Source organism: Phoxinus phoxinus, assembly GCF_949152265.1.
Source record: "Phoxinus phoxinus genome assembly, chromosome: 24".
Taxonomy (NCBI): Eukaryota; Metazoa; Chordata; class Actinopteri; order Cypriniformes; family Leuciscidae; genus Phoxinus; species Phoxinus phoxinus.
In genome coordinates, this window is record NC_136899.1 from 11,842,769 (window position 1) to 11,870,420 (window position 27,652).

The 27,652-nt window shown below is 36.8% G+C and overlaps 2 protein-coding genes across 16 annotated transcripts in view; both read right to left on the reverse strand.

The window, feature by feature from the left end:
* sulf1 (sulfatase 1) overlaps positions 1–1,916 on the reverse strand; it is a 78,841-nt gene extending 76,925 nt beyond the window's left edge. For 7 of the 14 annotated variants that reach the window (XM_079601105.1, XM_079601103.1, XM_079601107.1 and 4 more), the window contains exon 1: positions 1,592–1,873. The gene's annotated coding sequence lies outside the window, so the exon portion shown is untranslated. Of the gene's footprint in view, positions 1–1,591 lie in introns of all 14 variants that reach the window. The other 7 variants (XM_079601098.1, XM_079601106.1, XM_079601101.1 and 4 more) reach the window with 5 other exon arrangements.
* A 4,973-nt stretch (positions 1,917–6,889) lies between these two features.
* The window catches only part of cUnh8orf34 (chromosome Un C8orf34 homolog), an 85,914-nt gene continuing 65,151 nt past the window's right edge, over positions 6,890–27,652 (reverse strand). The window contains exons 11-15 of one of the 2 annotated variants that reach the window (XM_079601457.1): positions 20,573–20,702; positions 15,341–15,813; positions 12,863–12,959; positions 8,279–8,326; positions 6,890–7,529 (exon numbers count right to left, since the gene is read on the reverse strand). In XM_079601457.1, the coding sequence (XP_079457583.1) occupies positions 7,522–7,529; positions 8,279–8,326; positions 12,863–12,959; positions 15,341–15,813; positions 20,573–20,702 (756 nt within the window). In that variant the 3' untranslated portion in view covers positions 6,890–7,521. The remainder of the gene's footprint in view (positions 7,530–8,278; positions 8,327–12,862; positions 12,960–15,340; positions 15,814–20,572; positions 20,703–27,652) is intronic. The other variant, XM_079601456.1, reaches the window with a different exon arrangement.

A 27,652-nucleotide genomic window follows, 5' to 3' on the forward strand; every position in this document is an offset into this window, starting at 1 on the left:
GAAATGATGATTCCCTCATCAGTTCTCGATATTTTACAGTCAATAGAAACATCACCACATTGACCAAGTGTGCTGCGTTTTGGCATAATATATCATTTAAAGGCCATACAAATGAGGTAAGAAGAAATAACAAAACAGCTCAATGACATGGAGGGCTGCACAAATAACCCTTAATATTTCATACTTGAACGAAAAGCACAATTGTTCCCCTGCCTGCCGGATGAAGTGCTGTTTTGACCAGACACGGTTCAAAAAGATAGAAAGAAAAAAATATGTCACAGCAGTTTGCCAACACACACACACATGACCCCCTACGTAAAGTCACACGCTCCCGCTACACAACTGTCCACCAGCGCTGGAACCGTGTCTCTCGTACCAAGCAGTTCATGTTGGTCTACAGACCACAAACACTCACACCTAAAGCATTTCACCTGGACTAACAACTCAGTGAGAATAGGCTGGGATGTTGTTGTACTTATTTTGACCTTTGCTTAGCCTCAAATTGTTTGTACTTAATCGAGTATATTTCAAATAAGTACAAGCTCATTCAGAAACCTCATGTAATTTACAAAAACATCAGACCAAAAACACATCATTTGGATGAGCACATTCATGGATAAACACTTTCAAGGATGAAATAATTCAGTGACTCTGTTAAATACATATTTCCAACTGAAATTACCAATGAACATTTGCTCATCTGCCCTAGAGTAATTGTATTAAGAGCTACATGTCCAGTAGTAAAATAATGCATTCTTCCAATAAAAAGTTGATCAAAAAAGGAGATTAGAAAAGTTCAGATAACAAAACAATAAAACTGGTGCTTTTGAATGAAAACCTACAATTTGTAAGAGGAAGAAAACAGTATGAAGGTCAATCCTTAACCCTAAGCCTTAACCTCAGTGGCGCAGGAGTAGATTGTATGGAAAACAACGAATGAGAGCGCATCCATTCTCAAACAACATGCAATTATTAGAGAGAGTGCTAGTTTTGGATGTCCTAGCTTAACAAGCAAGCCTCCCTTGGTCAACCAGCTTTAGAAAAACTAACCATTTTTTGCTGGTAAATAAACAACATGATTACTGTAAGAACCAAACTGATCTTTCATACACTAGATTCAACAAAGCTATGAGAAACAGCAGTGCCTTTCAATAACTTGGCAAAAGGATTACATCTAATGACTAATATATTCTGGTAAACAGTTCAACTATACTGGAAATGGTTGTGGAGACTTACTGGAAGTGACAAAGACATAAAACAAAACAAGAGAAAAAAAGTCACTACTTGAAGTCAAGGATCCATGTTGAATGGAATTGAAAATTGCCATTCACCAAACAGCATCATCAATCTAACAAAGATGTAGCTACTGACATTGAAAAACAAATTCATCATAAAGCCTTGTTCATTACAGCATTGAGTTTAAGCAGGAAGTAGTTCTAGTGCTCAAACAATGACCACTGTGGGAGATAAAATTAACTATGCATTGCGATATACAGGTATGATGGGTTTTTGAGAAGCTAAATAATTTAGCTAAACAAAACTCTTCTGTTTAATCTAATCAAGTCCTCGTTGTTTAGTAATTCTGACTCACCTTAAGGCATTTAGAGCAGATCCTCAAACAATCGTCCAGGCAGCCGTGTTTGGTCTCAATACTTCCAGTAAAACAGTTGGCCAGAGGGCTAGTTCTCATATGCTACTTGAGCCAAAATACCTTCATTTAAAAGCCTGATAAACTTCCTCCACTTTTCCCAATAATGGCCCAATTGCAGTGGGAAACCTTTAGAATTCTTTGATTATCCTTTCTATCTGCCTCGAGGCAGGTGGATTGCAGGCTCCACCTCTGTTAAACGGCACATTAATTATGCTGCTCCTCTTAGTGCATTGTAAGCTTGAAGCTAATTAAGTGAATGGCAGCCATTTTGAAAGGTCAAACATGGTTTGTTTGCTACTTTTCAGAAAGAGTTGCAAAACTTTTTTTTTTTTTAAGCTAGACATCTGACACCATGTTAGGAGTAAACTAAAACTAAGATCACTTTTTTAAGTATCAAATTGATTACTTTCCTTCTGTTGTCTAAAATGTGTTGCCTTTGAATTATGATTACAATAATTATAATTATTAAAATAAAAGTAGTATGTTTTTTTTTATCTGTATGTTGTTGGTTAAATAAATTACATAAATAACTGATTTTATTATGGCTGTGAGGTTATAGGTACCAAATTAATTAAATATAATTTTAAACAATTTAAATATTTGGAAAAAAACTAAACAATAATGAGTTAATTAATAAATAAAATACGATATCATATTTAAATATATACTTTTATTTATCTAATGCTAAAATAATATTAGTAAATAACAAATAATCATAAAAATGTTTTTTATAAATATAAATTTGTATAAAATGGATTATATTTCCCCTCTCTTGTCTAAAAATGGGTTGCCTTGGAGTAATAGTTATTTTAATCATTTGTTTCTTAAAAAGTACATAAATTACAGATTTTATAATGGCCCATGGTCATTTGGGGTATTTGTTATGAAATAAAGGCTGAAGTTAGGAAATACAAGATTTTTTTTCTTTAAATACATTTTTAATATGAATCTTTCTTAATGTGTATATTTTAATGGTATTATTATTGTTGGCACACTTGTTGCTATACCAAAAGATGGCAGGTAAATTGGTTGCCATCTGTGAGTTATGAAGGTAAATGTGAAAAATGTTCCCCCGGTCTCTCCTACCTCCATGGTTTTTGTTGACTTTAGTTCAGAGCCCTAAATTGACAGCACATGTGTAGCTAAAGTCTGTCCGTACCTGTTCTGGTTTTGTCCCAAGGAAATACCATCAGAGCAGATCCTGCCACATAATGCTTCTCTTTGGTCTGACATTTGAAATAAAGAACCAAGCAATGTTTTTAATTTATTGAAAGGTCATATTAAACTTGTTCTCTGAGACCTTTAGATCTCTGATGGGTCACATGGATACAGATCAAGCATTGAAAGGTCATTATAAAATAAAAAGAAGAGAGAAATCATTAAAAGAAACAGATTGACATCCTCTTTTGACTTTACAGATGAACAGTTTGTTTTGTATGGGGAAGAATCACGGCAAAGTCTTCAAGCGAGTCTTCGGGAGCAGCTGGTTCTCTAAAAATTCAAACCCTGGATGGCTTCTTAATGACCAGAAGTTCTAGTGAGAGCTTCTCAGCCTGGCACTGCATTCACACACACTATGGAAATAGTAAACCTACCATAGATTTATTTGTGCTTTATGTCAGGATTAATAAGACATAGTTCAGTCATAAATAAAAGGAGCGGAGGCCAGTCAGCTGACCACTGGTGGTGGTCCAAAACCTTCAGGAAAGGGAGAAGCTGCATGATGCTCTTGGGTGGCCTGAGGCAGTGTCCCCGGGAAATGCTGCAGTAAACTGATGATGGTACAATGGTTGATATACAACAATAGCTAAACATTATTATATAATATTGTATAATTGGTAACAAGATTAATTAAAGACCTGGACATATATTAGTAGACATGATAGACTTAGCAAAAATAAAGGGAACTAACTAATATATTTTACTATAATATATTTTAATATATTAACATTTTACATATAAAAACACTAATAAATATAAAAATGTATAAACTAATAATTTATAAATTCCAATATATCAAAAAGTACTATAGATTTTATTGATTTAATAATAAATTAATATTATCGAATAATAAATACTCAGAAAGTAATCAAATAAATTAACACAAAATTCTAATATATTGCAGAGATAAAGCTACATGTCCAATGGCAAAAGTATGCAACAATTCTCCAGTAAAAAGTTTATCCCAAAAAAATAATCAGGTTTAGATGATAAACACAATAATAAATATTGTTTTAAAGTAAAAACGAATAATATTATTTAATACAGACAAACAAAATACTCTATATTTTACTTGACTTTCATTTGTCTAATGATAAAATATCATAAATTCATAACATTATTATGTATGAATGGATGGATGGATAGATTCTTATCTACGGCATGCATGCAATTTCAAATCTGAAATATGTTCTCTAAAACCCTTAATTGTTTTTTCACTCGTTTGCAATGGCAAGTTTGAGTCATGTTTCCATTCAACCACTTCCCGCTTCCTGACTCCCAATGCAGGAATTTATCAGAATGAGATGGCGCACATACTAAAGTTAATGAAATCTTTAATTTTACACAGGAAACTGATGAACATTCGTTCATGCTTTTACTGGAATTACTCATTTTGTAGCACTAGACCGAGACAAAACCCTTTGACTATACCACATCCTGTTTGAGAGTGGAGTGTGAAAAAGGGTTTGAGGTTTGGCAGGGTAAAGACCCCAGGAATCAGATGTTTGATCTGGGTGTGGCTGCTTTGACATCTTATAGTCCACCAAAAAAATTAAAATCCGATGTTGACATTTATACTAATGCCGCCAGAATATAATTTCCTGACCCCAATGTGTCACCAAAAATATAGAATCTAGAATCCGCACGCAACATTTTAATGTACATTTATGGTGGATGGCCTGAATTATACTTATAGCTCAGACAATTATGTTTGCAAATCTCCATTATACAATGTAAAAAAAAAAAGAAAAAAAAAAAGAGTTATGTCTGCCTGGCCGAGCTCTAAAGTTAGTTTAGTTGAGTCTGATGGCAAAAAAATGGAGACCAGATACATCTAAAAGTATCCACATTCCCCTAGTGATGGACTAATTCTTTCAAATGGTAGTATACTGTAAATCTCTTAAAACCACTGGTGAATTGACGGTGGTTTGACTTTCATCCAATTAAGTAAAATACATATTTGGGCGATGAAAAGCAACTTCTGAGCAAGAGTTGTGTCCCCTGGTGCAAGTGTCAAGTTATTGCGTACCAGACCTAGGATTAAGAAATGAGGGTCTTTAAATATAGTATAACCAAATATGTTCTCTCATCTCTTTTAGGACCTTTCTTCATAATTGTGAGATTAACGGACATAACCAAAACATATGGCCATGTGTATCAACAGCACTCTTACTTTAAGTAAATTGATTGCCTTTGCTTTAATTTTGTTAAGAATGTATGGGGTGCAATGGAAGAGATGGACAATTTTATACTGTGTTTCTATTGCCTTATTGCAAAAAAATATATGCCCATACTGTATGTTTTAAGGCATTCTCACTCTTTGATCTCAGGGATGCTACCTAAATCTTTCTCCCACACATTTCTAAAAACTGAAACTTGTATGCATATTTTATATTATATTAATTTTTCAAGTCAAGCATGAATAATTAATCATTATGTTTGTAGATAAATTTATTTACATTGTTGTTGATGTTGATCACATTTAGTAAGTTGCTGTCTTGCGCTGTCAGGATGAGTTTGTTTCTAAAATGATTCATTTGTTTGATATACCAAGTCTACAAGGTCTGATTGTAGCGATTTTAGGTGATATGCAATTTTTTAAAACATATATTTACATATATTATGAGAAGTACTTTAGGATAACAAGCACTTTGCTTTCAGATTGAACAATTTAAAATCCTATAAATGAGGAACTACTTGCATAGAGTTCATGCAACTCAAATCTTACATCATTGTTTCAAATATTGCAGATTTTAAGTTCAAGATGTTTCAAGTTAAACATTTAAGGACTCAAAAGAAGCCATGCAAACTGTTTCTTTTATTTTAAATTATACAAACAACTAAGTGCAGAGATGTATACCGTGGCAAAAGCATGCCATCACTAACACCAACTTGAAACACTTGAAGCATGAACCACAAAATGAGGGCTGGCGATTTCTCAGTAGCGTCAGCTTTGAAAACAACATTTGTCATGTTGATGGGGAAAATGTGAAGTGTAATCAACCGTAAGCAGGAAAAGATTTCCAGAGATTACAGTTAGTGTCAAACAAGCGCAGTTGTTTTGAAATATGTCACCATCGAGTCACATCTCAAACACAGTTGGGTCTGGGTTAAAATCCAATGAGATTTGAAGGAGATATGGGTCTTTTCCACTGAAATTTATGGCCAAAAACAAAACAGATGGGAGTCTGCCATATCTCACTGTATGTATAATAACTGCTGAGTGGATTTGCCCTGGACTATTTCAGGATTCATCAGATACAAGACTGAAGAAGCTCAGATCCACGAGTCCTGATCAATCAAGGTTACTTTTGCTTGACAGTACATTATCTTTTTTGTTTCAACACATCTCACGACATAAATAAATATGTGCACATGAAATATTGATTTAAAGAGTATTTCATAATCTTAGTGTATATTATTTAAAGTTTCCTTTAAGAAAAAAAGGTATATTACAATATACAAAACAATTGGCATTGGAGCAAGACAAACACTGAGACAATAATGCAGTATTAATAATACAGATAATTGTTACTACTATCAATTACTAAAGGCCCATTCACACCAAAGACAATAACTATAATGATAACTATATAGTTCATAATCTTTCCAATTATATGCGACTAGAGAAGTCCACACCACAACTATTATGATAACAACACAGTAGAGTGTTAGTATTGGAATCACTTTCAGATTTTTTTTTTTCCAGCTGATGAATGTTAAAAACATTGACAATCAGAATCCACCCAAGATTAAAAAGCTCTCGTATTTAAAACAGAAAGTTATCTCACCCCGTTGGTGTGGATGTTAGTTATTGGAGTTAACGTTCTTGGTGTGAACTTGCCTTAAGACACAAGATGGCACCAGTTGCGTTTAGGTCTGAAATAAAGTGTTGACATGAACGAAGACGACCGCGGGATAACGAGACTGACCAATCAGAATTGAGTTCTCTCTAGACAACTTGATTCTGGTGGAGCAATTGGGGACAAACATGAAAACCTTTACAAATACAGACAAACTTTATACAAATCTTTTTATTTAGCATTATACAAGGATATAACAGGTGTAACAGGCTACATATATTTCTGTGGGTATAAAAGTCAAAGTAAGTTCATTAGAAACGTGTCCTCTCCAGTTGTAGACACACAATGCTGTTGGGAATGAGAGAGTGTCATGCTGAGGTCAGCAGGGGCAGTGCTGTGCATGTCCAACATTACACATACAGGAACATTTGTAATATTCAAAAACTTCTCTGCTAATGCCATAAAACGTCCACTTTTGTTGATTTTTATTGACAAGGCTTTTCAAAATCCCTTTATCAACTATTGATTTGGCACATCATGTGATAAATTGTGTTTATTAATGCAAGGCAGCAATAAATACTTTTATGAACAGACAAGAAGCATGCTAACAGACAAAAAAGGTTCAAGTGCAGGCTTATCTTTTTCTGATAAACACATTACATTCTAGAATTTCAAATGGTTGTAACGTTTTTATCTCTAAGAAATATTGGCATCTGTGGAAAAAGTACACAATCTTTCCTCTGGTCAAAATTAAAAAAATAAGTGTCTCTTGCTGACTCACATTATTCGAATGCCCGTTTAAATTGCATAAATGTTTGATTGGCTCTGTGTCCTCCATACACACCGTTACAAGCCTGTAGAAAAGCAAAGACAAAAAACATCAGTTGCCTGGAGGCTGACGTCAGTTCCACATGACCACTAATAAGCATAACAACCTTGGTAATTACCATAAAAACAGCCTTTAATATTTGAACATGTCAAAGATAAATGTGAGAATGGAAAAATGAGCTGATCCATGTCATGCTGCACATTCACGGGGGTGTGTATGGATGAGGTCAGAGGAATCGGCACCCAGCTCTGGTTCGGTTAGCCCCGTTCCACCACAAAGCTGACATGTGACTGTATAGGCTTGTCTGCCCTCTCCAACTGTAAAACCTCGGCTGGGCACGAGAAGTCAAACCTCAGAGGAGACACTTTCGTCATAACTGCCACATGCTCGAGTGGCACCCAGCTAAGTCAACAGAAATGACCAATCGGACGGTCTCTTTCCAAAACACCAGGACCTCATGTAGTTTCAGACTCTAGAGACCTGTTATAAAAATTATATCACATTGCATTCTAGCTATAACAAATGCATAAATGAGGGCTGAGCCACTCTTTGGTCATTTTTATTTTGACAATTATAATGTGAGGGAATGCTTAATATCATAACATTATCATATAAGCTGTATTTTAACTGAATGTTTCTAACTCTCTCTTGTCTTTGGATTATGCATACGGCAAGACTACAATCAAAATTTGCAGACGTTTGTCATAGTCTAAGATTCATAAGATTTATTCAAAGGCAATTATTATTGTCCATCTGATGTGTTGGAATGCTTACCTGAGAACACCGATCTCTTGCTGGCATCCCTCACTCCACTCGGATTACCTAAAAAAAGCCACAATACAGAAGAAAAGCTAGTGAATGGTTTCATGCTGAGCATTTGCAAACATATAATCCAAAATAATACAATGAGATATCAACATTTTAACCTTGAATCCCCAAAACAGCGACAAAAAGCAGCAAAAAGAGTCACACAAATGAGTTTAATGTCATTTTACCACCAGCAGTTGTTACCGATTATATATTTTTTTACCATTCAAAAGTTTGGGCTCGGTAAGATTTTTGATTGCTTTGAAGGAAGTTTCTTATGCTCTCTAAAGCTACATTTATTTGATGAAAAATACAGTAAAAACAGCAATATTGTGAAATATTATTATTACAAATTAAAATTAGCTGTTTTCTGTTTGAATGTATTTTAAAATGTAATTTATTCCTGTGATGGCAAAGCTGAAATTTCAGCATCATTACTGATGATCCTTCAGAGATCATTCTAATATGCAGATTTGGTGCTAATGAAACATTTCTTACTATGATCAATGTTGAAAACAGTTGTGCTGCCCCAAACTTTTGAACGGAAATGTAAGCTAAACCAGAATTTTCAAATGAAATTTGTGAATGTTTTCCACATTTTCTGCCTTGATTTTGGCGGGAAAACGGCTACCATTCTAAAAAAATTAAAAATGTTAAATGTAGGTGTATTGTAATTGTAAAATGTGGTAAATTTATCTAGGCAAACCCAAAGACTTTAGATATACAAAGACGGTGCACTCATGTTACTATGAATGGGGGAAAGTGCAACGTGCAAAATGGCGTAATAAGTCCCGCCTTCTAAATAAAGAGCCAATTGCCAATTGGTAAAGTCATTGCGTCACTGCAGCGTCCATTAGAAGCTCTAGTTGTGATAGAAACACTCAGTGTTCTGAGACACGTGCTTATGACTGCACATGTGCATTGGTTGGTCCAGCCTGAATTATTATTATTTTTTTATAAATATTGTGATGAAATAATATTTCAAATATAAAATTTAAGTGTAAGCTTGGTGAACATCTTTGGAGAATTTGATGTTGAATAAGCAGAAATAGCTTCCTGAGGGGAGCTTCATAGATGGCCACCGAGTGAAATGACTTGCCTTAAAGGGACCTTGGCATACCATACATGTATACACAACTGAAAACATCACCGATCAAACCAAAATATATAATAAACAACTACACAAAAGAAGGAGGTTGAGGATAACAACTCTGCATCCCTTCCACATGTTTCTACACATATATTCCGCGTGGGCCTGCCAAACAGTCACAGTAAAATATGTAAACATTTTACAACTAAAATATTAAATTTGAAAAATCAGACATGTACTTATCATGAGCCAGAGTTATCAGTTCAAATTAGGAAATGGAGCCGCTATGTTAAAGGCCTGAAATTAAAAAAAGAATGGAGGATTGACTTAAATGTTTTAAGGGTTAGTGGTTACCCCATTGCGGGTGTTTCTGCAATAACAGGAAATTGTTATGGATCTTGTTCTTTGCCATGTACTTGATGCCTATTCAGAAACCTATGTTGGCACAGGCCAAACTCCAACAGACAGCGTCAACAGTCACTGTGGCAGCCAATCAGCAAATGTTCTGAATGCCAAGTGGTATTTTGTCACGTCCTGTGGTTGGCAGTGCCAGGCGTTCTCACTAACAGACTGTGCCTCATGTTCCTTTAAATAACTGGGCTGGCAAGACAGTTCCAGCAAGCATGCCTTTAGAGACTGTTAGCACAATATACTTATTTCATGCAAGATATGTTTTTGGCAAAATAGAGCTGCCTGTCATGTGTAGTTACATTTCATTTGATAGCTGGACTTGGACTGTTTGTACAATGTTTTGCTTGTCTAGCAATCTTTGGACGTTTCTCTGGCGTTGCGATTTTGTGTTCCAAACATATGTGGAAATCATTTGTTTACCAAAGAAATATCATACCAGATCTATAACAAATATTTGTCTAAAAGTGCTTCTGACTTTAAGTGGAAAAGATACAGAATCCATAGTAATATTTTCTCAGAAACTGAGTTCATCCGTAGCATTTTGTTTTGCACTTGACGTTCTGTTATTATGAAAAAGCTCCTCATCACATTAAGTAACAGACAATTGTCCTCATCCTGATAAAAATCACAATCATTCTTGCATAATCCATGAACTCAAAGATGCTCTCTCAGGGATGGAGCTTTGATATGCTACAATATTGAGGTCATTAACAGACTAATGGCTCATGGGGGACACCGAGAATCTGGCCATGTCACGTTCAAAGAGTGAAAAATGAGGCCAGCGGTATTTATTAGCGATGACGGACCGTGATTTGGACAAATAATAATCCTCTAATGATTCCAACCGTGCTTAAATCTTTCAGACATCAACTGGAATGGAGATCTAAGATATGTTCATGAAACCATATCAACATAATTAAAGTGTACGATGTTTTTCAACCGCCGAGCCACACATGCAGCGGTATTGCGTATGTGGAGACTTTGAGACAGGGAAACCATAAAAGTGCTGTTTGGAAGTAGCTCCCTCGACCTGACTCATTTATTTCCAAGGGACGAGAGCTCAAATATCGTCATTAATAGGCCAGAGTCTTAGACTTGCCAATCCATGAATGGATTTAGTGAAAAGATTTTCACTATATTCATAAGCAGTGTTACGCATTACAAGTAACTTGAGTTACGTAATCAGATTACTTTCTTCAAGTAACTAGTAAAGCAACGGATTCCTTTTACATTTACAATAAAATATCTAAGTTACCTTTTCAAATAAGTAACGCAACTTACTTTGTTTTGCCATTTATTGACTGACACCTCTCCTGTCCCCATGTTGAGAAAAATCGGGAGTAAGTGCAGACGCGTTGTGTGTAGTTCTACACTAAATGTGAGCATTCATTTACTCATCTTACTTGCAGATATTCAGTATTCCTCAAAATTATTAAAAACAATGAAATACTTTATGTACTGATTTAATCTTACTTTATTAATCAATGTCTTTGCAGTTGACCTTCCATGATCCAGTTTAACCATACTAATAAGCAAAAAATTACTTTAGTTAATTAAACCACATTTGTTTTATTGCTTAAGTAGGAGTGTGGAACTTTCTTCTCCTGCAATCCAGAATGGCAGCCCAGATGAAAGGTTTTTTTGAGCTGCACCTTCTATTGTACAGACGTGAATTTGCATTTCCTTCAGCCTGAGGCTTGTTCATTTCACTTTTGGTGTCAAAGGGCCTTTACAATTTCCAACTTACATTTTTTTTAAATCCAAAAACAGAACAAGCAAAGCCCAGCCCAGATGAGAAAAAGCAATGAAACAAGCCCAGCCAAGATGAGCAACGCATTATTTTCCAAAAAAAAACATATGAACTAAGTAACGCTATTAGTTACTTTTTTAGGAAGTAATACAATTTTGTAATGCACTACTTTTAAAAGTAACTTTCCCCAACACTGTTCATTAGAATTACTATGTAATTCAATCTATGTATCATTTGTATCTGAAAATTATCTTTTAAACTATAAGATATTGTGACTTCTTAAAGGGATAGTTCACCTAAAAAGGAAAATTAGCCCATGATTTACTCACCCTGAAGCCATCCTAGGTGTACTGTATATGATTTTCTTCTTTCAGACATATACAATCGGAAGGCCTTTATTAACCCCCGCAGAGCCGTTTCAAGCACTTATATCAAGGATGGATAGGGTTTGATGGACTTCCAAAAAATATACCCATTGACTCCCATAATAAGGCTTGGAAGAGTCAGGACATTTTTTTATATAACTCCGATTGTATTCGTCTGAAAGAAGAATGTCATACACCTAGATGGCTTCAGCGTGAGTAAATCATAGGCTAATTCAAATTTTTGGGTGAACTATCCCTTTAAGTTTTTTTTTTTTTTATGTTGAATTCATATTCAACGGGACACTTATTCAGTAAGAATGAATTCTTACTGCACGTTGCTGATGGCACTGTTTATTTGCCAGATTTACTAAAGGAGTTAAGCCCATTTACACCAAAAACTAAAACAACGATAATTATAACAATACAATTTTAATAAATCTTTCTAAATCTATGAGAATAGGGAAGTCCACACCACAACAATAATGACACAGACAAACGATAATGCTGGATTCACTTTTATAAAGATTATTTCAAGCAGGTGATTTGATAAAAACATTGACAGCCAATTAGAATCCACAAAAGCTTGATCCATTAAAAGCGTATGACGAACAGAATGTTATCGTGCATTGGTGTGGACGCCAATATAGTTTTCGTTCTTGGTGTGAATGGGGATTTATGCAAATCAGTTAACAGCATAAACATGTCCACAAAATCTATAATGATTTATGCCTGATTTATACCTAATTTATAAATATATATATATATTTTGCTGCTTCGTTTAGGGATGGGTTAAACTGGACAATGGGAGGTTCATAAAATAGGACACAGGTTTTCGAGCTAAAATACATAAAAGTGGTTTAGTGAATTTGCCCCTTGAATCTTTATGCCATGATATAGTCACTAAATTGGGACGGGGTCCGATTTGGAATACTCACACTTGTCCTGTTCAGGGGGTTCCAGACAGTCACCCTCTGTGTCACTAGGGATGCGCCAGGGCTTCCTGACGGCCTGCAACTGCTGGTAAAACTCATCCTGGAAACACATAGGATAAAACCACAGATATAAAAAATAATGACAAATCGACTTGATATTTTGTTATCTAATGCACATAAATTAAGTCTGGATTTAATTGTTCTAATGTTACAACTAACACACATCAACTTCACACATCAATTTGCTCCAATATTCAGGAACTGTTACAGTATAATGTATCAGTGAACACCACTGTTGCCTGTGCTGTGCAGAAAGGTGGCAGTTGAAAAGCAATGAAATCCCCTGTAAACTAGAAACCCAAGACGTAAAGAGCTGGTCAATGTGCATGTCAGGCCCATTCGTTCTACAGATGTTTTTATTTTCTTTTGAAATAAGTACACCTCTGGGTCGAATCCTCTGAGCCAACCTCTAATAAATAAATGGCCCCTGTTCCCTTCTAAAGACTTTTATGTGTTCTTATTTTTCAGCATTAAAGGTATCGCTGCACAGGCCAGACAGGAAGCGCTCATACATCTACGCCGCATTTAAGTGCTAAATCGCTTATAGGAAAATAGAAAAGAAGGACAAATCATCTGACATCTTTTCCTGTGGATCCCATTCTGAACTGAATGAGATGTACAGGTGGATATTTCTTTTTCTTATTCGAGAGCTGGACTACTATAACAGCCGCGGGACCATGCAGGTGGGTGGAATCAGAGCAAGATCAGTGCTTTTATGTTTTCAGAATCTCATCAGTCATAAGAATATGAGCTAACAATACGATTCCTGTTTGTGGCTATTAAATACTTTAAAAGGCGCTTTGGATTATTAACAAACACAAAAAAAGAAAAAAAAAAGAAAAAGAGAGTAGAAACCCAGAAACGCCAGACTTCCTTCTTTTTTAATATCATGAGTAGTCATCTGTAAATCTGTCCTTTAGTTTTCAGTGGATCCTCTTATATTATATTGCTTAATCTCAATTGAGCATAAGATGAATAGGCCATAGTCAGACATGGACAATGGAATAGACAGCCTACAGCTTTTACAAACTAACCAGAACAATAACAGTGAGTGTGTGTGATTCTGAACTCTTTGACCTGAGGTTTACAGGGTTTCCAAACGCAGAGCTTTGTCTTTTCTCAATGTCTACATAAAAGTCTACATAAAATGAGACCTTAGTTTTCAAGCAGTAAGAGGCTTTTTACAGGCATTTTCACACCAAATCAGAATATCTGGCACATAAAAACATGCAGAACAAGACTGAAGAAATATTGTACTGCATATTTGTTTTTGTTTTTATGTAGAGGTTAGTAATTGTAATTAAAAATTGTACTATTTCACAATATTGCTGTTTTTTTAAAGGGGTGGTATAATGCCCTTTTCACAAGATGTAAAATAAGTCTTTGATGTCCCCAGAGTGTGTATGTGAAGTTTTAGCTCAAAATACCCCACAGATATTTTTATATAGCATGTTGAAATTGTCACTTTTTGAGGGTGAGCAAAAACAAACCGTTTTTGTGTCTGTCCCTTTAAATGCAAATGAGCTGCTGCTCCCAGCCCAGAGGGCAGAGCTTCAAGAGCTTGTGTCCTTTTACCTCACACAGACACACACTTAAAATTTCAAAAACATTCAGCCTTTTATGTTCAAACCGGAGTCAAGACAATGATGTAGAGACTCAAGAAGAAGTGACAACATGTAGAATGCAACAGGACATTTCTGAATGGTTAGCTGACGAATTTAGGTAGCTTATGTGTAGTTATCTTCTAGTCATTGATTAGCATATTCTGTTAAGATAATCTATAAATCACATTCCCGGGGGCGGGGTTTATGTAAATTTTAGGGTTGGTGATGTCACTAACCCGGGAGGAATGTTTTGTAGTCCCTACCAGCCGTTTGTTGTAGTCCTTAAAAAGTATTTCTTTAAAAGCAAATATCGTCCTTTGCTTTGAACTTTCAGCATTGTAACTTTGCAGATGTTCTGCTCAAACAACAAGCAGCATTACACACTAACTAAAGTTAAAAAAGTGAAATCATAATCAACCACCCCTTTAATCAAAAAAATGCAGCCTTGGTGAGCATACGAGACTTCTTATTTAAAAAAAAAATCTTACTGATCCCAAACTTTTGAACCATTGTATTTATGTGATTATATATATATATGTGTGTGTGTGTGTGTGTGGTCCTGGTAAACCCTACATTATGGGGAACAAATATCCCCACAAAGACAGCAATATCCGAAATCCCTGTCCTTGTGGGGAAATTGTTTTGGTTGAAAACAAAGTATAATCATACCTTAGTATGTTACATTTTTTGAAAACGTGTTCTGTGATGGGTAGGCTTATGGTTAGCTTAGGGGATAGAATTTAGAGTTTGTACAGTATAAAAATAGTTTTCTATGGAAAGTCCCCATAAAACATGAAAACCCAATATGCGTGTGTACCTCTGTCAGTGTGCTCCATAGACCTCCATATAAATCAGTAGTGCTCAGGCCTGGCGGCGTGAGGATTGGTCTGGTTATCTGTCCTGTCGGCGTGACAGGTCTACTTCTAGAGCGCCCATACAAGCGTTCTGTGTTCCCATGACTTCCGGCAGTCAACGAGCGCATCATGAGACTATTGGGGGTCAAAGGTCTGCTTGGTGTCCGTGCTCCACTAGGGGTCTGGGCACGGCTGCTGGGGTTGCTGGGAGATGTCCGGCCCATGACTAGGCTTGTGGGCTTAGTGTTGTGAAGGGGCAGGCCTGTGGTCTTTGTGGAAAGGCTGCTGGGAGACTGTGGTCTGGACGCCTGTCCGAGCACAGGCAGAGTGTTGGTGGTGTGGAAGAGGGGGGTTAAAAGCAAACTCCTATGAGGGCTGTTTGGACTTCGGTTCAGCTTCCCTTGCTCTGCCAGCTTGGCCAAGTCCTTCTCCACCTCTAAAGAAATCAAGACAATAAAAGCAAACAATCACTAACTAGGGAACAATAATAGTCATGGCTTGTAAACATTTCAGTAACAGGTTATATGGGACATGACTAAATGCATGAATGCAAGCCACACACACACACACACACACACACACACACACACACACACACACACACACACACACACACACACACACACACACACACACACACACACACACACACACACACACACACACACACACACACACACACACACACACACACACACACACACACACACACACACACACACACACACACACACACACACACACACACACACACACACACACACACACACACACACACACACACACACACACACACACACACACACACACACACACACACACACACACACACACACACACACACACACACACACACACACACACACACACACACACACACACACACACACACACACACACACACACACACACACACTTGTATACCCATTTTTGAGTGTGTATTCTGATTCCAATAGACACTAAAAAACATCAGCGTATTGACATTGACTGACCACTCATAGATTCCCGTTAATAAACCACCAAAACAATTTCCTGAAGTTTTGCCGAGGTCTTTTAACAGTCATGGCAGCAGTATTTACTTTCAGCTGTAAAGTCTAAATTGAATGGCTTGTTTACTTTGTACGAGTACAAAAGCGATTTAATATTGCCTGCTTCATGTCAATATATTTGTTTGCTTGGTAGCAAGTCAAATATTTTTGTTTATGAAAGTCTGTTGCATATTTTCAGATGGAACATCTGGACCCATCAACCAGTGTTCAGTCTGTGAGGAATTGGGGATACTGAGGAAATAACATGTGACATATTATAAATAGTATGTACAAGTTTGATATGTGTTTCGGAAACCTTGACTACCTAAATTGTAAGCAAACAGTTCTTTCTCCCAATGAAACGTCATGATAGTTTTCCACTCTAAAATATGAAACACATGTCCGATGACCAGATAACTAATGTACAATGTACCTAAATGCCATTTCTATGTCATTTTGGTTAACACAGCTCTTGTAATTAATTCCCATTACGGAAACTATTGCAGATTGTTGTGATATATGATACAGCTAATTGTGTGAATGGATAATTCGATTGTTTTGTCTGTAGTCAGTCATAAGTAATTACACCCCCGCGTCGTTCCATTTAAACAGGATACAGGAACTTGTTCTAGCAATTTCTCACCTAAACACATATGCGACGGAAAGGATTTGTTGTGAAAATATTATACAGGCACAAATCACTTGTGATGATGGCAAACCATTCCAAATAAAGACGATGAAAACAAAATCAATGAAAAATGTCTTTGCGTGTTAGTGTTTAAAGTGTCCCACATGCTATTTATAAGAGTGCGTAGTTGAGTACATAAACTTGATTATGAATTAAGGTGCGTACACGCCATGTTGAAATTACCATAATTACAAATTTATTTAAACTTGTAAAAAGCATTCACGTCATCGTAGAGCTCGTAATTAATGCTTGTAAGATGGGAGCTGTCTGAGAGCTCCTACATGTACCATGTGACATACTATAGCCTATTATCATCCGTTTACTGACTACATTGTTTCATGATTTAGCTTATTATATTCATTATTTAGCTCTTATTATTTTCAGTCTTGTCTATATCCTACAATATGAAGCTAGTGGTGAAGGAAAGTATACAGTAGCATATACAGTATAGACTAAAAAAGAGCCAGAGAAGGAGGGATGGACTTTAGAGAGTTAAAAAGAAGAAGCACATCTAATCTATTATAAACAGCTCTTGGTCAAAAAAGCAAATGCGTTTCCCATTCCCACAAGGCTACAACCCGCAAGCACGCAAACCCATCATTTAGAACATATGCAACCTTTCTGATTCCCGACTCTTTCTCCCTACATATCTACAGTGTTCACGTCTTACAGAGGAAGAGAGAGAGAGATCTGAGGAATTCCAGCTAGCTGAAAGTGATGTTTTATTTATCCAAAAGTGAATAGCTTTTCTCTGCCATTAAAAAACGGCCAATAATGTTGTGCTTTGAGCACAAGTCAAATATCAAGCTTTTTAAAATTCCTCAAACAAAACAATGCAGCCTGATCGTAAATTCAAAAGGAATCTGAGGATTAAGCTGACCACATAATTGAGGTAATAATGAGATAAAAGAAGAAGCCTGGCTTTCAACACGGAGAACATTAACAGCTAATAAAAGCATGAAAGGGGTAAATTAGGTTGTTGAATGAGCCTAATGCCTGGCCTTATGGGGATGGCTTTGTTCAGATAGAACTCAACAGACAAATGGCTTCAAATCAATGCCATAAGAGAGCAGGGGCGATGTTTCCCACAAAGTCATGTCAGAATAAGATTCCACTGACTCAGTCACAAAATAACAAGCACACTTGAAATTAATAGATAAACACTCCCCCTCCACACACACATGTAGCCATATCTGTTTACAGTGAAAAATGTGAGAACAATACTTTTATTTGTTATCGCAAGTAATTCAAAATGCAATAGTCAACATTTGAAGTGGATCAAAAACTTTCATCAAAGTTATACATGAATTTTGAACAATACCCGTACTTGTCTTAGGACAACTTTGATGAACTTTTTTGATCCACAATGTTGACTGCGTATATATGTTGTACATGTATGGCTGTTAAATTTTTTTATGTTATGCGTTTTTTTATTCTTTTAATTCATCCAATTAGTCGCATTCTGTCACGACTTGTAGTTTTGTAGTAGAATAGACGCGTACGAGGACGAAGATGAAGAATTAAAAGTCTTTAATCTCAATATAATACTCAGGAACACAAAATAGCTTACTCGCAAGTCGTAATAGACGAGGCCAGACAAACTCAAACTGTAACAGGGAGAACGAAATACAAGAGATAATGAGGTGCACAGCTGAACTTAACTAGGTCACTATGACAACAAACTCAGGAAGGGAAAGAGTACAGAAAACCAAAGCTGAATCTGAAATCGCCCCCTAAACCCACTTGAAGGAGTGAATGAAAACGAGTGAGCGAATTCGGACAGCCGTTGAGCATACATCTGTTGTACACTCATTATTGCGGTGCAATGTGGGATTGAATGAGTGCACTCAATAATGTTCACTATGGTTTGGGACACCACTACAAATGGCTGTCCCATCAAATAGCGCCCTATTTGAGGGTATAGGGGGCGATTTCGGATTCAGCCCAAGTCCAACTGAACTTAATTGTGGCGTCATATACTGACACTTTTGACATATCGTCTACATCCAACGCACATGGCACCCTTTAGCGTCAATATGAGACGCAGATAGATATGGGCCAGAAGGCGCCTCCTAGCGGTCTAACCCTAACCCTACCCCTGACCTAAACCCAACCATAACTGAACAAAGCTCTTTGCATGTCATATTGACGCTAAAGGGTGCCATGTGCGTTGGATGTAGACGAAATGTCAAAAGTGTCAGTATATGACGCCCTAGGATGAGAATGCGTTGGACATACATATTAATGAGAAAAAAATCTTAACAAAGGACATTTAAAGACATGTCATCATTGTGAGTTTTTTACAGAAATGTCTTTAGTAGTCAATAGAAATCAGTCCAGGGACTGGACGCGTTTTCGTATTTCCAGTTAGGGAATTTACAAATGGATCAGGGTTCATGACTCTATTTTGAATATCATGTTGAATTAACAGTTCTAGGTGAAAAATCTAAATCAATTATGTAACCATTATTTTCTGAGAGCGTATCTGCAAACACTCCAGTCTCTTCACTGTGGGTAACAAAAACACCATTTCTTTGTTTAATGGTAATGATCGGCATAACAGCATGAACAGCCGGCTAACTCATATACAACTCGTTTTTCTTTTTCTTTACAATAAATAAATGAACAAATAAAATAACGAATTAACAAATTTAAGGTTACAATTATATTATTTTCCGATTAGCCAATTATGCGTGCAAAAGCTTCAAGTTCGTCTCTAGTTTGGTTGTTAACTTTTTGTGTTTAAATGTCAACCTCCCACATCCACACACACACGCACACAGCTGCTGCCCTGATGAGTTAGTGAGAGTGCCCTTTTTAAATACTTAATATGTTTCAAATGTATTCATTGTACAACAGTGAATCGAAATAAAAAAGTACATACGTAAACAAACAACTGTGCGACACATGTTTGAGTTGTTGTGCTGTTTGTGCCTTTGGTTGTGCCCAATGCTTTCAAGCGGTTACCAAACGAACGAGTGTCGCGTGCACACGCACGCACGCACGCACACACACACACACACACACACACACACACACACACACATACACACACACACACACACACACACACACACACACACACACACACACACACACACACACACACACACACACACACACACACACACACACACACACACACACACACACACACACACACACACACACAACGTCTAACAGTGGCTTGCAAGATCAAACCACCGGCTGAGTTTGATCATCTACAGACAGATATTTGTCACTTCACAGCGATGCTAACAAGCTAGTGCAGCGGTGCCATTGTTAAATGAATCAAAGATGGTCCCTCTTTTCCACAACATATTTTAATAGGTGGATCAGCTTTCAATTAGCCAATCAGACGCCTTCATCTTTGTGTTCGCATGCAGATTTTCACATGTGTGGCCTTTGACAGTGTCAGACTGTAATGGAAAGGTGGCCTGTTTTATATGCGTGTGGGTGTCTGCGTGTTAAAAACCTACCGGCAAGATGTTTGCCCATGTTCTCCAGTTCTTTGGAGAAAAGCGAGTCCTGGAGTTGCAGAGCACGTCTGGGCGTCTGGGGGCTCGTGCCTCTGATCGGCTTCACATCCGATGCCCAGACAGGGTGACGCTACAGCACACACACACACACACACACAAGAAACCGTACAGTCACATTAGCTTTGAATTTCACTCCTTTTTTACATACTACTTATGGTTACAACACTGTGCCATATCTGTTATAATGAGGGCCAATTATTTTTTTAAGAGAAATTAGAAAAACACTGAAAACCACAGTTCTTTGGGATGAAAGTCTGGATGGCGGCAAGGACTGAACTTTTATTTGTGAACACTGCGCTAGACGCTCAGTAGTGGTTAAAGGATTTTGAAGTAACAATCAATAAACTCAAGGGATCCGAGAACGGATGATGACGGGCACCATAGAGATCCTACTATTACTGTGTTTCATGATAATAAACTTGCGGTTTTGGGGAATTAAGACTACAGCCTTTCAATTCAAGACTATGGAGAACAAACCGATGATATACAAACAATAGATTAATCAAATTCACATTGGTTTGTAATGATTTAGCTCATTGCGAACATGCTTGCCCAGCAACGTAACAAACACTGATTTTATTCCAAACACAAGTCTGGTTTACAGGATACAAATGTTAAATGTTGTAACAGCTGGACACTTAACCAAATATGCCAACACACACACACACACACACACACACACACACACACACGCACACGCACACGCACACGATAAATATTCTTATTTAACCTCTAAAAGGTAACATTAGGTATTAGAGGTCAAGAGCTTAAAAACAACATTTAGCCTAGCTAGCAGGCTAGCCAGTTAGCCTATCTACTCAAGTACTGTGAAACATGTTTTTGTGTTGTTCTCTGAGAAGATCTGGGGGATTTACACTAGGTAAGACATGTATTCATAATTAAATTAGCCCGATTATTTAATAAATTAGCATATATATACATATCTTAGCACAAATAAAGGATGTACAACTGAATGATAGGCGTTCAAAGCCACAAGTAGAATGAATACAGAAACAGCAAAGAACAACTTTAGGGAAAAGTTCAACTTTCAGATGCAACACTGTCAATAAAAAGCTACATTAGACTAGCAAGCTGCTAGCAAGTGCGGAGGACTTAATCTTTCTTAAAGCATTAGATGAAGAATTTTGTTTGGTACAAAGGGACAGCATTACGTTATGAGTCAAAACCTCGTTAGATCATATCACATTTATTGCCAGACCATATGCGGCATTGTACGTCCCAGTAAACACATACACCCATCTGCGTCAGGAAATGTTGTGCAGAACATTAATGAGGGCAAGTCAAGATGCAGCTCAGGCCTGACCACCTCCTGCATCACACTGAAGACCTCTGAAGTCCTTCGCTTTCACCTTCTATGCTGGTTCTGGTTTGGTCTTGGTTAACAAATTTAGGCAGATCTGCAGAAGATATTTGTCATACACATGCTCTATGCCCCAAGGAGAACAGACGGACTTGAGAAGTCAGTGTAATTAAAAGACAGGGTGGGTAAGAATGCAACATGTTGGATCGGTTTTTGTTTCGGTAACATTTTAAACCGCAATCTGGAGCTCTTAATCTTATACGAACTGTACACATCATGGGTGTAGATTTGGATAAGAGACTATTAAATAATCCCTATCAATATTTTAGCCATTGCAGTTGTGACTGAAAGTATTGAATAAATATTGTGCATCATGTTTTTATTTGTAAAAATAAAGGTCTTGTATTGCTCTTAATAATTTAAATTAGGAATGTCGTATAGCACATAACTGTGCGTGATGCCTTGTTTATGCTTGTTGACGCATTCATACTTCATACTTAAGAGGTGCTCATACTGTTTCCACTCTCCATTGCAGTATTCTCAGAAAATAATTGTTTTAAATAAATATTTACATCAAAATCAGGAAGAAACAGCATTGAGAGGTTAAATATGAAATTTTCACTGGTTATGGCAGCAGACAAATCAACCAAATACACACGTGTCTCTGCTTCTAAACTGTTTATTTTATTTTCTAGAGGCTTTATTAATTTAAAGTCTCAAGATGTTGACCTCTACATTCAAAATAACTTTTAAACCAATGTTTTTTATACGAAGCGTTACATGAACCAATTACTTTTATAAATAATATCCTACATGTACTTTTTGGACATTTTCATATAGTGTGAAAAGTGTAGTGGACTGTCTGTCCGTCCGTCCGTCCGTCCGTCCGTCCGTCCATCCATCCATCCATCCATCCATCCATCCATCCGTCCGTCCGTCCGTCCGTCCGTCCGTCCGTCCGTCCGTCCGTCCGTCCATCCATCCATCCATCCATCCATCCATCCATCCATCCATCCATCCATTCATTCATCCATTCACCGAAGAAGCCCATCCCTGCAGGACAGCGGCCCTCCAGGACCGAGTTTGGTGACCCCTGATGTAAACAAACATGTAGAGTTTAGAGTATATTTCTCCAATAAGCTAAGATACATACATACATGTACATCTAAACAAAATCTGCGATTCCGGCTTCCTGCACTATTACTTTAAAAAGGGCAAAGTCAGGTCATGTTCAACATAAAGATAGAGGACAAGCATACAACACACACACACACACTCACTTTAACTCTACAGAGGATCTCCAAACCCAACGAAACAAACTTTCAACACACAAGCCCTCAAAGCGACATTCATCCAAACATGCCGGGAAGAAAACTCTTCCCTCACAAATGTTTTGACGTTTCTCTATAGACAAGCATCTACATTTACAGTAAAAACAAATAAATATGAATGACAGTTAACAGAAACAATTTCATAAACTATGAGGCTGCTGTTAAGAGATGCATGTCAGCATTAATATTCAAGGATGATTGATTTCTGATTCTGCCTTATTGGCCTAATCCTTTCTCTTGTGGTTTATTGGTTCCACTTAGAACCGTCATTATATACAAACCCATAGTAGATCTTAGATACTTGCTAACTAAAGCAATACTTGGGAAGCGTAAAACGGTTCCCTTCAGCGCGACTGTGGTTTACAATGGCATTAGTCTTTATTGATCCTGATGTGTGCGTGAGACTCGGAACAGAATGAGTCAAACTAGTTTCAACAAATACATTTCTTGTGAACCGATCAGAGACAAGCCATATACTGGCCAAACAAAAAAAAGCTGTTTTACATTTGGAATGAGTAATTGTGGATTAAGAGCAATCTGACTGGTCCACCAAAGCTTGCAACCGCTTTTAATGGGGATTTCGTCCACTCACAAACATGGATCCAATTGCTTCAGAAATGAAATGCAGATTGAGGATAAATATGGGACCACTCAACAACCGTTCGCATTTTAAGTACTTGCACTGTTCGTGTGTGCTTGTGTTCAGAATCCCAGCCTGAACTACTGCCGACTGATCCACCATTCACCTCAATCCTCACGGGAAAAGCACAACACTCTTAGAGGCCATTAAACAGGCTATTAAAGCTGCAGAGTTTCTCTTATGAACATCAAAAGCCACTATAATTGTTCAGAAAAGTCCAGAACATTGGAAGCAGGTTCAAAAACCACGAGGGAAAGTCGAGGATTTACATTTGTCATTGCGATTGGCCTGTGTCTATTTACCGCACAGGGACAACATTGCCATGGCTCATTGCCTGCTGTCACATCTGTGTGTGCTGGCTCTTTACGGCCATGTTAGAGGCCGCAGGCTCAAGCCACAGTGATGTTTAGCATGTACACAGAGCGCTGAGGCTTGTGTTCTGCCCACACCGACCTGCCACAAGGAAAGAGAGAGTCGCAATAAAGAGCGGCGGCCCACCCCGGCACAAGGAAGCAAACACTACCGACAGCATTGCCTCAATCCCTCTGGGCTGGGCTGCTAAAACCAGTTGAAAGCCTGTTCCACTGTTTGTTTGCTGGACGTAAGAGATGAAAAATGTTCATAAAAACAGTCCGATATATTATTTCTCTTTCTTTTTTGCTTTTTCTTTGAGTTCAAAGTCTGTGAAAGGAAGGTCAGATTTGCTATTTTAACATTATTTATATACAATTATACTTTGTATTACTATTTTGAATTAGCTTTATTTTAAGTTTTCATTAATTTTTTTGTTAAAATTGTATTAAATTTGTCATTTGTATTAGTTTTTTTAAATGCAATTAAGTTTAAATAATTCTATTTCAACTTTTAATGGTCCAGTTTAGACATTCTACTATCTATTTAATTACATGTCAACTAACTCTCATTAGAGTATTGGTAGACTGTAAGGTTAGGTATCGGGTTAGTAGAATAAGTTGACATGTAGTTGCAAAGTAACTTAAAGTCTTAAAGTAACTTAAATAAAATGTCTGTTGGGGGATCATCACAATAAAGTGTTAGCAGATATTAAGCAAACAGTCTAATACTCAAATGAGAGTTAGTTGACATGTAGTTGCAAAGCTACTTATATAACTTCTATTTATACCATCAAAATATTGTGTTACCGTACACTATATGATAGTTTGATTATACAGTATATTTGAGACTATACTAAATAGATCAGATGTGTGACTATAGTTTGAAATAATCCCTTTTCTTTGCATGGCACATTGACATTACAGTACAGAATAGCCCTTTCGCCATTATCCTGAGCCCCCAGCGTGAGCTTTTTAAGGCAAACATTATTTTAGAACATATCACCTTATTATTTCCATGCTCGTCGAGGCCAAAATAGTGTTGTATGACAGATGTATTGCTTTTATTTAGTTTTTCCTTTTTGATTCAAAATATTCCGAAACGTATTAACTATATCATGAACTATCCGATTCTCCAATATATGTAAGTGAATGTGTTTTGTCGTTTAATAATCTTTATAATGATCATGTTAGCTGATCTATAATGCGCGATGGGCACCGCCATGTTAGTCTGCACCGCAATTCATAAAATAGGATCTGTCAGATTTACATCACGTATTCACCCATCTTCTCCCAAAATACATGAAAGTAAGTGGCCGGTGAACTGGGAGAAGAATCGAGTAAACTATATAGTTACTTATACAATGTGTATCTGATATGAATACAACACGTTGTCAAATTATAATAGAAAGGATTATTATTGGCTTTCATAGACATCAGTGTGTATTTTACAAACTATAAATGTATTGTTTTGCTAGTCCTTATGTATATTTAAATGTCTGAAACTTAAAGATTATGTGGTTGAAATCTGAATAGTTGTGATATATGACAAGCAATGAGATCGTCCGTCTCTGGATCAGCACCAGCCAACGCACGAAAGCAATACGAAACGAAAGAAATCGAATTTAGACACACACTGGTGTGATCGTACGCTCCAGGGACCAGCCAAGACTGCTCACATCGGTCAAAGGGTTAATTTACTAACTTAACTTATTAATTATTACTATTTTACTGTAACTTATTTCAGTTAACCATGTAATATTTACATTTTTTCATAATATGTGATTTGTTATCACAACTTTTTGCTTAATCTACTTAGATAATGTGGTCCAGATAACACAATATTTTAATCAATTCCCTTCATTGTCTTAACTCAATTTTACTTTCAATTAACTCAAAATTGTAACATTTTAAATTTAACTTACTTTTTGATTTAAATCACGTTTGACAATGGGGGTAAAACAAAGAGCTGCATCTGTGTACATACGCTGAAATTATATTTGATTTTGTCAATGGAAGTTGGATTCATTACATTGACAAAATCAAATATAATTTCAGCAATAACAGATTTAATTCATAGACAAATACACAAGAGAACCTCCCCTATTGTTATGCACTACAGACGGAAATTAAGTCTAACACAAAGGTTTATTAAATCTACTTGAGCTGGCAGCATGCAAACCCACATTATGTATGTTCACAGGCACTGTGCCAAAATCAAAAGGGAAATGGACAGGACAATAACAAATTTATTATCTGATTAAACTCTAAACCCCTAAACCACAGGAGAAGGGCCCTACAGCATGTCATACTGTGTGCACCTGGATTACATGTGAAAACAACATGAGCCCGCAGAGCTCACACAAACCACACATAACCTGTTGAAATGACTTCATTCAACCAGTTCACTTCTGAATAATTTGTTTATAACAAAGTCAAACATGTGAACCATGCTGAAAAACAACCATCTAAACAGTGAATAATGTATATTTTCTATAACAGGCTTTATTCAGGTGTGTGACATTTAGGAGTGTGTTTTTCTGCATCTTGCCTGACAAATATCTTTGTTCTAGACAAGAGGTCTGCTGAATAATTTGTTAATGCTATCACTATATTATGTTAGCTGGACAACATTTCAGAAATTTGTAATGAGTGAAAAACATGAACCAGATGGCGCTGCGGAATATATGGGAGAGTCTGTCAGCTCCTCTGGCATATATCTTATAAATTGCCTGAATTACATTCAGTGTTTGAATTGAAGCGGAGCTGCAGGCTCTCAGACCCCCATACGAGCTCAGGGACCCCATAGAGAAGAAGAAATTGGGGCCACCCCTGCCGTTTCACTCAACAAAATAATAACACAACACTGTTTTCTTCAAATTGTCCAAATTGACTTATAGGGATAGTTCAAAAATGTAGATTCTGAAATCATTTACTCACCCTCCAGTTTTTTCAAACATGGATTTAATTTTTCTGCAGAACACAAAAGAAGATTTTTTTTAAATAATATAGGTAACCAAACCTATATGGCCCCACTGACCTCCGTATGGAAAAAATGCAATGCAATGCTAGGCAAGTCAGGGTGAGTAAATGATGACAGAATTTGAGTTTTTGAGTGAACTGTTCCTTTAAGTGAATCAAAATTGACTGCATGACAGAGTCCCGAAAAGCATTTCACAGACGCTTGACACAGGATCCTCATTTTCACCTGACAATATGAGTAAAGATTTAATTCACAATTCTTCCTAAAGTAAGAGCGGATGTTATACAGTACAAACCACTACAAACACAGATGCAAATATAATGAGCATCTTCATACTGACATAATTCTAAGAGCTAAAGAAAATGTTTAAGGATTACTGTACAAGTCCTTCAAAT